The sequence below is a fragment of the Zeus faber genome (genome assembly GCF_960531495.2).
Source record: "Zeus faber genome assembly, chromosome: 8".
Taxonomy (NCBI): Eukaryota; Metazoa; Chordata; class Actinopteri; order Zeiformes; family Zeidae; genus Zeus; species Zeus faber.
Genome location: NC_137195.1, coordinates 14,323,571 through 14,335,547, shown reverse-complemented (window position 1 = coordinate 14,335,547; position 11,977 = coordinate 14,323,571). Strand labels below are relative to the sequence as shown.

General features: G+C 45.7%; 2 protein-coding genes across 2 annotated transcripts; one reads left to right on the top strand and one right to left on the bottom strand.

Annotated features, from left to right (window-relative positions):
- Positions 1-2,878: 2,878 nt before the first annotated feature.
- On the top strand, positions 2,879-6,309 carry LOC307234087 (germ cell-specific gene 1-like protein; the record flags this gene model as incomplete). Its single annotated transcript, XM_080005671.1, has 6 exons — positions 2,879-3,074; positions 4,983-5,165; positions 5,327-5,374; positions 5,477-5,629; positions 5,743-5,854; positions 5,937-6,309. 6 exons carry the CDS (start codon positions 2,879-2,881, stop codon positions 6,307-6,309), a joined length of 1,065 nt encoding a protein of 354 aa, XP_079861797.1.
- Positions 6,310-8,278: 1,969 nt separating this feature from the next.
- On the bottom strand, positions 8,279-11,977 carry rcvrn2 (recoverin 2; the record flags this gene model as incomplete). Its single annotated transcript, XM_080005687.1, has 3 exons — positions 8,279-8,367; positions 8,869-8,980; positions 11,597-11,977. 3 exons carry the CDS (start codon positions 11,975-11,977, stop codon positions 8,279-8,281), a joined length of 582 nt encoding a protein of 193 aa, XP_079861813.1.

Here is an 11,977-nt window from a genome sequence, read left to right as displayed (position 1 = left end):
TACCTGAGCTCCTTTCTTGTTTCTCTGTTTTTGGAGTACCCAGTTGACACCCAAAAATAAACACTCTTTTAACTTGATTCAGTGGACACAGGATTTAGCTTTGTGCAGCACTGGCACAGATTCAAGGGCAAGAAAAGTGAGCGCAAGAAAAACACTATTTTACTCTTTTTTTTTTTTTTTTTTTTAAACTATCAGCAATGTAAAGTAAAACATTATGCTGATGAGCAGCGGGGGTAAAACTTCAGTGACTGGTGGGGAAAAAATAAGGTGAGAAAGGAATTGTATATCCAAAAGAAAAGCACGCAGGCAGAGAGGGGCGACTACAGTAACAGATGGACTTGGAGGGATTACACGATTCAGGATGGGTTTGCGACATAAATTCCCAAGAAAGACAGAAAAGGGGGTAGAGTGGCGTGGGGGCAGACTCCCGCTCGCGGTCTCACATCTGCATCCGACTTTCGGTCGGAAGGATAAAGAGAGGAGCGCCCAGAGAGGTAAGTGTCCGGGATGTGGGAATGTTGTGGTTTGAGGACGGACAACAACGAGAGCCTAGAAAATGGGAGATTACATTTACATTACATTTTGTCATTTAGCGGACGCTTTTATCCAAAGCGACTTACAATTATTCAAACACCGACGGACGCAGCCATCAGGAGCAATGAGGGGTTAAGGGTCTTGCTCAAGGACACTACAGCATGCTAGCAGGAGCCTGGGATCGAACCAGCAACCTTTAGATCACTAGACCACCAGCTCTACCTCCTGAGCTACCACCCCCAAGATATTCTGCTTATGATGAAGTGACTGAAATGAAAAACTCTGTTTTTATTTAATTATTTTAAGGATTTGATGTGTACAGGTTTAAACAAATTAATATTAAAATATTGCTGTCTTTGATTGTAGTTGATTTCCTTCTGTTGATCAGGAAGATTGCATCATGAGATTTTCAAAATAGTCATTTTGTAGTTCTCTGCCGCCGTCAAATAATTTGTTTATTTTTCAATAAGTGAAAAACCTCTACAGTGGAGGTTTTCTTTTTAATATATATTTCAGTATCTGATAACAGATGCAGGTGAATTAGGACCAGCAGAGTATTTAATTCAACTTTGCCGTTATAATTGGAAGGGCTTCTCTCCTGCTATTACAAACACTTGTAAATGGAGCTGTGATGTCATTTTGCAGTTCCCCCCTTTTTTTAGGCCAATTCCACTGCCTTTAAAGTAGAGTGATCTAATCTTTTAACCGCTACATTTCCAAATGGCCTCCGAGATAAAACAGTAATATGCGTCTTGAGGGCCTTCTTTTCTCTGGGAAGGCTAATCTGTCAAAATTCCGTGAATTTTGACAGATTAGCCCATTTGTCCGTTCTGCCAGGGTATTATTATTTACCCATCCTTACAATGTCTCTCAATAGCTCTATGAGATTCTGTTTATTTATACACATTATGGATGTGTATCTTGAGGTCAAATTGGTTATTTATAATAAGGTGAAGACTTTGATAAATTGATAAATCAGATGTTGTCATCTAACCGAATATCCTTTTGTTGATGTATTGCTACAGTATAATGCTACGTTCGCCAAATACTAAGATCATGCCCATTGTCATTTGTGTCAGTCAAACAGAGACCGGTGTCGACGGGATGTCGTTGAGATCGGAGACGGACTGATTGTCTCATTTCGGCTGTCTGGTGTGTTGCATTTCAGGGGCCGTGGGATCACAGCGAGCCTTCACACGAGAGGGACATCAGGAAGGGGCTAGAGCCGGTTTCACACTAAAAAAACACACACCTAACAGAAACAGATTAAAGCAGATAAACGGGGATTACACGCAAAATTTCATTTCGATCCGAGTTTTATCCATAATTTCATCAAAAAAAGTAATCTCCCGTTTTTAACTGCCCTCCCATCTTGCCCTCCCATCTTCTTGGGTTCCAGTAAGGTTGTCCGTCAACGGGAGGCAGGGGTCAGGCCAGGATGTTTTAATCAGGAATCAGGGGGAGATATTAACCTCCAGCCCAGGACAGTATGTATATCTGATCCCTATCTCTTCACTTACATACGCTAATGCACAACTGGAGGGGGTTATGTGATCTCGGCGAGGATAATGAGCGAAACTTACATCAGCGGTATTAAGCGGAACTGGAACCATATGGACACGGTGACTGCGGCTTCCTGTCTTTGTTTTACGCAACAATCTGCTTTCGCTTTCACCGTCTGGCCGGGGGATACAGTAAGTTAAGTTCTGAGGGTCTCCCGAGCGATGGCTCCCGCGGCGCGCATCAAGCCGCCATCTTTCTGATCGGCCGCACTCGTCTGACGCACCGCCGCCGAGGCGTCAGTCCCCCCTCGGTTCAGGGCCTGGGGTCAGGGGATGTATGACCACACGGGGCGGCCTGGGGATGCGTAACAGGATCACGGCAAAGCTCTCCGGACGGCATATGCCCTTGCATCCCACGGCTCCTTCCTCGCGTGGACCACCCGGCATCTAAATCCCCATTTGTTCATTTCTACGTTCCATCTGTCCCTTCCCACGTGTGCAAACTTCAAATATTGTTCCGCCGCTCACTCCCTCTCCCCCGGTCCTCATTATCTGCCTCGACTTTAATCTAGCCCGAAATTGCACTCCCTCCTTTGTCCGCGTTTTTTTTTTTGGCATGCTCCCTTTGTCCTATTATATCACATACATCTTTGTCTTCCATTTGTTCTGAAACCTGGCAGCTCACACCGCCCTAACACATCTGTCCTGCCCCCTTCTGCACCATCTGCTCCCGTGGCCAAACCCCACCGTCCCGGCGCCACGTGCGCTCCCAGAGCCTCCGTTCCTTTTCCTCCGTTCCGCCCGCCACCACCGGCCCCCTCCGCCCGCCCTCCGCCTTGGCCATGCTGGAGGGCATGTCCCGCCGCTCGCGCTCCTTGCTCTCCCTCACCTTGACCTCTCTGGCCCTGGCTCTGTCCATCCTGGCGCTCTGCACCTCCTACTGGTGCGAGGGGACCCACAAGGTGGTGAAGCCGCTCTGCCTGTCGCCCGTCAAGATGAAGAACTGCGGGCAGAACAACAGCGAGCCTTACACGACAGGTACCCGGAGCTGACGCTGTCCCGTTTTATCTGTCTTCTTCCTGCGTCCGTTGTTCCGAGTGTTCGCCCCTTCCACTCCATCCGTAGATCAGGGTCCTGTTCAAGTCGCTGGCACATACGTTTCTGTGTAAGGCTTTTTGCGTTTCCATTCACATTCTCTGTAAATCTCAGCCTTTTTTTAACCCCTGAAAAAAAAAAAATCACAAATTGTTAAACCGTCCAAGATTGACCTTTCGGACAACGTGGCCTTGACAATCACTCCTGCTTTATCATGCAAGGTGTTGCACTTAATGTTTTTTGCACTAGGACCCAATACCCAAATACCAACTAATCTGGATGAATGTTTCTGACATGTTGGGCTTCAGGTGTCCTTGGTTTTGATATATTTTAATCTCTTTTTTTTTTGGCCATACCTTAGTGTGGCAGTGTTCTGAATTATGGTTTGGAATTAATCTGCGGAATGTGGGGGCCCGGATCCAGAGGTTAGGATCCATTCCGGAGAGGCTAATACACTCCGTCACCTTTATTTATTCGCTGAGTGTGTTTAATCCGGATTAAAATCTCCATTACCCCACGAAGGAATTAGCTGTGATATTATCACTGTCAGTACTTTGTGTACTTTTCGGTACAGGAAGGACACTTAACTTCGCTCATCCGGTTCCCGATGTAACCGCCCCGTGTGCAAAGACAGATATACAAATTATGGGATTTAAGCGTGCAGGCGCGTTGAGATGCGCATGACTCTTGACATAATGGCGTGATTTATAGACAACAAAATAGAAATGCATCCTTTCCTCCTTCAGAGCACACACTCGTTCTAAATCCATTTGGCGTTCACTCTCACAAGCAGCAAGCACAGTGGAATGGGGATTTGAGCAAATGTGTGTGTTGATTAAAGCAATAGGCCATTTCTGATATTGTTCCCGGGCGCACTGAAGGAATACGTTGAATAAGTCTTTTTTTTTTAAACAATAAATTGAACATGTTTAGTTGTAAACTGATTCACAAGAGATTTTAGGGCGATCGAGAGAACATTTTGGAAGCATTGAAGCTTTCTTGAATTATTGACAGTTGCCACTCTTACAAATAATAACATAACCAAAGATACTTAAATATTCTGACAGATAGTAGAAAATTAGATGGTACCGTACTTTCTATTTCTTGTTTTAATGTGTCATTCATCATTCATACATTCGGGGGTGGAAGTAAATTACCTTAAATTGCGATGCATTTATCAATGTACCGTTCCGACAACTGTATGAGGCTATAATCCTCAAGTCCAATCAGAACATATTTACTTTGTTCCCACTTGGATTTACTTTGGTGAGAGTGGGTGAACCTTATACAGCCTTATTTATCATTTGAACTTGGATTTTGTTTTGTGACTTGCATTTCGGTGCTCAGTAAAAGGGAAGATGAATTGAGGAATGTGCTGCTATTTACCTCACTGGGTAGATACGTAGCTATAGAATCTTACATTCTACTCCTTCAGTCATTTTACTCCACTTCATTTCAAAAAGAAAATGTTGTCCATGACATTGATGTGTAACATCTGTAGTAAGTAGCATTTATTTATACTCAAAAGAGTTTTTCATACACGCGATGCAATCAGTTTGTACAAAGGAAATACCTTTAAGTTTAAGCCTTCCGACAAGAGGAAACTATTAGAGCAACGAAATGCTTTTCAGTCAAACAGTAGAGGTAAACACATTGAGGACAAATGTTTCAAGAGATGAGATCACGGCATTCGGTGGGTATTTTAACTTTTGACTCCCATTTGATTTAGTATCAAGTACTTTATATACACAGTATATACGTGTGTGTGTGTGTGTGTGTGTGTGTGTGTGTGCGCGCGCGTGCGTGCGTGCACGTGTGTGTCTGTGTCTCATCTCCTGTGTTGCCTCACAGAGAGCCCTACCCAGAACCCGTTCAACCGCACAATGTCCCCGGCCAGGAGGGACGAGTTGGCCAAAATCCGACAGCGGCAGCTGGCCAACGCCGTGCACTACATCTGGGAGACAGGGGAGGACAAGTACGCCTTCAGATACTTCCACACCGGCTTCTGGGAAAGCTGTGAGAAGCACAACGATGGTGAGGCCCCACACACACACACACACACACACACAAACACACACACACACACACACACACACACATGCACTTGAAAACATTCAGATATTTGAGGTTTGTCAGTGTGTGTGTCGAAATACAAGATAACTGATTTCAGTTCTCCTGTGTTCCTTGTTTTGCAGGAGAGAAGTGTCGCAGCTTCATAGAGCTAACCCCGGGGGAAACCCAAGGTACGTGGGAGTTTTCGACACATTATTCTACTGTTATTTACTGAACGACTCTCAACATTTCTTTCTCTCCTCGGCGTGTGACTGGGGTGGCGTGTGTATCAGGTGTGCTGTGGCTGTCGGTCATTTCGGAGTTCACCTACATCGGCCTGCTGGGGATGGGCTTCCTGCTGATGTGGCTGGAGGTGTTGTGCTCCCACAAGGAGATGCACTCGCTTAAAATCAACGCCTACGCCGCGATCTGCACCGTGCTCTCAGGTGAGGCTTCGTTCAATGCACCGCCATTTGTCAGACCTCTTCTTTTCCCTCCGGCGTGCGCGTCCTCCGTAAGTCTTTCACGTCATCGCCCGGTTCGCTCCTCTCCCGCTCAGGCCTCCTGGGGATGGTCGCCCACATGATGTTCACCACCGTGTTTCAGATGACGGTCATCGTCGGCCCAAAGGACTGGAGGCCTCAGACCTGGGACTACGGCTGGTCTTTTGCGTAGGTTTTGCTGACCTCGGTGGAAGAACTCGTGCTCATTCCTCCCTGGGAGGTTGTAACCGCCTCCCTTCTCTCCCCTTAGATTGGCCTGGGTCTCCTTCAGCTGCTGCATGGGAGCCGCCGTCGTCACGCTCAACTCGTACACCAAGACCATCATCGAGCTCCGTCGCCGGCAGAGGCTCCGTTTGGAGGAGGCCCGAGCCGCCACCCACGCCCCGGCCTACGACGAGGTGGTTCCCGGGGGCGGGCTCTACTCCGTCAGCGGCCTGCTGCAGTGTCCGGACGGCATGATCGACGTGGCGTGGGCCCCCGACGGGAGCGTGGTCGGAGTAGGGAACGGCGACGTGCCGACGCTGGTCCTGGTCGGGGGCTGCGGGCCCGAGGGCTGCGAGGACTGCGAGAGGGAGATGGACGAAATGGAGGAGGCCATGGACAGAGCGGATTCGCCCTGTTAAGAAATCGATCCCACAACCTCCGATCCATGAAACTATTAAAGGAAAGGCGTGGTTACCCGTGCAGCAAATGGATCGCAAGGAGAAAACTTAGAGGTCGGGGATTTCCTCTGACGCTTTTAAATTCAATGAGCGCGTACGGCTCACACTGGGATGCAGCACCGACTTTCTTCTCAGTTAATCCTCAGTGCCTAATAGTAGTCAAGAAATCCAGGTTTCTCATATATTTGTGTTTGTTTCATTTGTTAAAATATATTTGGCTCAACGTGTACTTCATCATATGGACAGTCACCTCAATCCTCTGTCATTCTGTTGCCTGGGCCGAGGGTACACTGTTAATACTGTCCCTCCCAGAAAATATACACTTGATGCTCTATTATATCTATTTCAGGGGGTTTGGGGGATTTCATGACATTTCCTCTCTCAGCGGTAGTCCACACATCCTCTCAGCGGTAGTCCACACATCCTCTGTACTGACAAATAAACAAGGGGGGCAATGTGCGATTCTGCATCGATTTCTCTTTCAATCTGTGACGTCAATTCGGTGATGCTGCGCACACTGTTCTGACGGCTACACCGGGACGCGGCGGCGCAGAGTAGACGCCCGAAGAAGCACCGTCTATCTGCTCATGCACGGACAGGCCGTCAAATAGACACATAGAGATGGAAAGATTACGGAGATTTTGAAAAGTCGGCGCTCCGATGTTGAGCAGAAGATTATGACAGTAATCCCGAGTTGGATGGAAAGAAGGAGAAATAAACGGAGGAGAGGCGGAAGGCATGAAGGGAGGGATGCAGGGATAACAGGGGGATGGGTGGGTTATTGGGGGTCGCGGAATGAGTTTGGAAAGAAATGGAAAGAAAATGGCATAAAACCCAGCAGCACATACAGCACATAGCCACTCATACATAAAGCCCACACGGTGCTGGCGCATGAAAAAAGAGCATGGAATCCCTCTGGTTTAGAAATGCACATGCTACCATTTCTCTCTACTTCCAAAACCTCCTTCATGCAAGCTTTTTGAATACACTTGTAAATTTGGGTAGTACTATTTTCCAATTCCATCAAATGTATGCACGTTTTTGCATTTGGGCTGTCATTTCATTTAATCCTGGATTTCTGCTCTGGGCCAAATACAATCAAAAAGCACTGGACATCATGTGCCATCTCCTCAATTGGATTTCTGTCACAGTTGCAGAATGCATTTTTTTTTTCTTTTACCCGAGGTCAAAGGATAAATTCAAGATTTTCGTGCAAAATGAAATGAAATGATTGGAAAAATCGAGATGGTGAGAAAAGTGTTTAATTTTGTGCACAATGTGTACAATCCCTGACTGTCAGGAATCTTGAGCCGTAACATCTTTCAATGGGGAGCTATGCAAATTTTAATCCCTGATGATGCTATTAGAATTACTCCAAATACTCCTAATTCCATTAAATTTTTTGCTCTAAAAAGGACCCGCAACGCAGTGTATACTATCGAGAAACTCTACAAAACACTAGACAGTATTCGAAACGTTTCTTATTGCTTTTTAATTTCAAATTTTCATATAGTACAGTGAATGAGCGAGAATTAATTAATAATAAAAGTAAATAATAATTAATTTAACCTATAAATAGATTATATACATATTATTTTCCTTTTGGCTAACATTCCATAACAAGTACCCATATCCACCCACGTCATTGTAATTACAATCGTCTTCCTTTCACAAATGCTTTAACACAGTATTATTTTAACGTTGCGCAATGTTTTCGACAAACATCAGTAATACGATGTACCATGAAGTAAATCTTTACTTACTCAAAGGGTACAGTGAGATTCAAGACACGGCAGGAAAGGGAGTATTTACACGGAGGGGGGCTGCAAGGGGGAGCTTGGAGACCGAGAAGAAGAGAAAGGGAAAGCAAAGGAGAGAGAAAAGATTCTACTGAGAGGAAGAGAGAGGGGGCGACGAAGGGAGACGGGTTTCAGTCTTTGATGGGCTCGTAGTGGATGAGACGCATCGCGTTCTCGTTGTCGATCACCCCTTTGATGAACTCTCCCTCCGCCAATCGCTCTGAAAGAAGAGAAGAGAGAGACGCACAGGACAAGGGGTTACAAGGGGGGGGGGGGGGGGGGTGTGACGCCTTGGCGGCACGACCGTGACTCCGTCTGCAGTGCAACCCAAGAAACCGTCGTCGTTGTTTTTATTTCTTTTAAGATGAGAGAAGACGTCGCCCCCGACACAGGGCGGGCGTTGAGGTTTTTCCTCCCGCCTCGCCGGCAGATGCGGGATGAACCCTGCACGCCGCGAGCGAGGCCGCATCGCGCTCGCAGGTGAATTTGTAACTTGCGTGATCTTAAGCCGAGCGGCAGATGCCACAAACGGAGTGCGTGCAAAATGTAATCTGACAAAGAAAGAAAACAACAAAAAAAAAAATAACTGCCCGGTGGGATGCACCGCCAGCTGCTGAGGGACAGCAATACTGGCTTTCACCGCTTTCACCGGCAACTCGGCAACATGGGCTTGGACTGACGGCGGCTGGGAGGGTCATGCTTTTTACGGGCGTTGTCGTACCGTTGTCTTTCTTCTCGAAGAAGGACCACAGCTTGTTGGCTCTCTTCTCGGGCGTATTCACGTCCTCTGGCAGCTTGGCCTGCTCCTCCTTGGGGATGAGCTTGAAAATGGCCTGTGTGAGAGAGAGAGAGAGAGAGAGAGAGAGAGAGAGAGAGAGAGAGAGAGAGAGAGAGAGTCAGGTATGACAGGCGTGATAACGCTGCACATCTCTTTTTGGAGGATGGACGGGTGGCATTGGTGAAAGCCGACGTATTGGAAAAACTGCTTCTCAAGAGCCTGTAAGGCAGCCTCTTGAGGTGGAGAAGTGCCTCGTGGCTGTTAGAGCTGACGTTAACATCCATTACCACTAGAGAGAGGTAAGGAGCTGGTAACCCCTTCGTTATTAGAACCTTGATTGGTTTGCCCCTAGTTACTGCCATAGTATTTGGTGGTTCTGCATAAAATACTATAATGCAACAGATGAATTAAAAATCAAGCCAAAGCAAATCTTCCGGGTATTTCGGTCTCAACCTCCCACAGTTCATCATATCCGTCACGTCAATACTGGTCGGAACGGAAATTCCAAACAGTGTTCGATTTCTGATTGTCAAAAGATTTTTTCAATAATAATCTGTTGGTCCCTATTTGTAATACGCCCATGGCATTCGATAATATAGTTTTTCATAGAAGGTTTGCCACTTAGTGCGAACCATATTGTATGTGACTTACTGTGAATTTAGGGTCAGCGCTTTTTAAGTGTGTCCCACATAGAGCGAGGAAAGACTCATCTCCCACATTTAAGACACCTAGATTAACATGGATTAGTGCCAAGTCTCAGACCACAGGCCAAACACCAAGATGTCATCTTTTTTACTCCCCGCACTTCCTCCCGCTCTGCACTGCTCACACTTCTGGCAAAGTGTAAATGAATCAATATCCTGTTCGATGTCGAATATCGAACAGGATATTGGATGTCGAATATCGTAGTTCAATCAGACGGATGGATAGATAGGTAGATAGATAGATAGACAGACAGACAGACAGACAGACAGACAGACAGATAGACAGATAGATAGATAGATAGATAGATAGATAGATAGATAGATAGATAGATAGACAGACAGACAGACAGACAGACAGACAGATAGACAGACAGATAGATAGATAGATAGATAGATAGATAGATAGATAGATAGATAGATAGATAGATAGATAGATAGCTAGGACAGACAGACAGACAGACAGACAGACAGATAGACAGATAGATAGATAGATAGATAGACAGACAGACAGACAGACAGACAGAGACAGACAGACAGACAGACAGACAGATAGACAGATAGATAGATAGATAGATAGATAGATAGATAGATAGATAGATAGATAGATAGATAGATAGATAGATAGATAGATAGATAGATAGATAGATAGATAGCTAGGACAGACAGACAGACAGACAGACAGACAGACAGATAGACAGATAGATAGATAGATAGATAGACAGACAGACAGACAGACAGACAGACAGACAGACAGACAGATAGATAGATAGATAGATAGATAGATAGATAGATAGATAGATAGATAGATATTCAGATACACCACAGACACACACACACAAAACTGTAAAACTGTAGGAACTTTGGATTTTATTTTCCGTTTCACACAGCTGGGCGCCTAGTTTACACCAATGTACAGATTTAAACTTATTATAATATTATAGTAATATTGAGTCAAACATCTCCAAACGACTTAATGTTCAAATATTCTCGGCCTTTTGAACGTTTTGATTTTCATTCATATTCACATGGAGTCTTCTCTATGTGTCACTTGCAGTGTCAGTTGGGTTTATGTGGATTTGTCTTAAGCTTTGGAACACTATTTTATTTGGTTAAAAAGAGAACATGAGACAAGCTTAATTGGTCATGAGATCAACCTACAATACTATAACCGGAGGAAGTCGCTGTTATAATTGCCATGATTATTTGATTGGCCCTAATGACTTTATTGTCAACTTTGTTTTCTAAATGATACTACGATATGTGATATTATGGGCAACCCCACCTCATCAAACGGAGCTCGGGGGCAAACAGAGGAGCATCGCTTAAAAGTGGAATTGCCTATATCTGAGGGACGGTTAAACCTATAATCGCAGAGATGATCTGGATTGTAAGGCTCAAATGGGATGACTAATAGGGCTAAAACTTAGAACCACAACCTACATGCTGTGAGAGGGATGGACACTTTCTAAGGAAACGGTAATACCTCATAAACTGATGATTCAGAAATGTTAAGTAAACAAAGGAACAACTGTTTTTTTGTAGGAGAGAGGCATTGCTGACTTTTAGAGAGCTCATTCGAACACTTTATAGAAAGGAGTCAGTACACCTGAGGCTTCATGACTCTTCAGTGATTCTCAATAAGCAACATAATGATCAAAGCAACACGGAAACAACTTCCCCAGTAGAATAGCTTTGTTCCAACCCACGACACAAAAATTATCATTGCGGTCAATTTAGAGAAAATCGTGTAAAGAAAGATCCACGTTGTGACACCTAAAAGTTTGAAATTAATTGTCCTGTGGAAGCTGCCTTGAATCCAGATTTTGTATTCACCCTGACACAGTTATAACATTCCCTACACCGTCGGCATCATGACCGCAAACAATATGAAAACCCGTACATTGTAAGCTCCACACCGCTGTCACTACTGTCATCCCATCTCCGTCGCAGCCGGCGCACGTTCTCACCTGGCAGATCTCCGACACCTCTGTCTTGGTGATGTACCCGTTCTTGTCCACGTCGAACAGGGAGAAGGCCCACTCCAGCTTCCTGATGGTCTTCCCCGTGGAGGTCATGTGCAGGGCGATGATGTACTCCTTGAAGTCCAGCGTGCCGTCGTCGTTGGTGTCGAAGGAGCGGAACACGTGCTGCGCGTAGCTCTTAGCGTCGCTGTCCGGGAAGAACCGGGTGTAGATCTGCTCAAACTCCTCCGGGGTGATCCGCCCGGTCGGGCACTGCTTCTGGAAGTTCTCGTACCACTGGCAGATCTCGTGCTCGGTGAACTTGGTGTTGAGCTTCAAGTCCTCTAGGATCTCCTTCGATAACGCGCTACTCGTGGTATTTCCCAT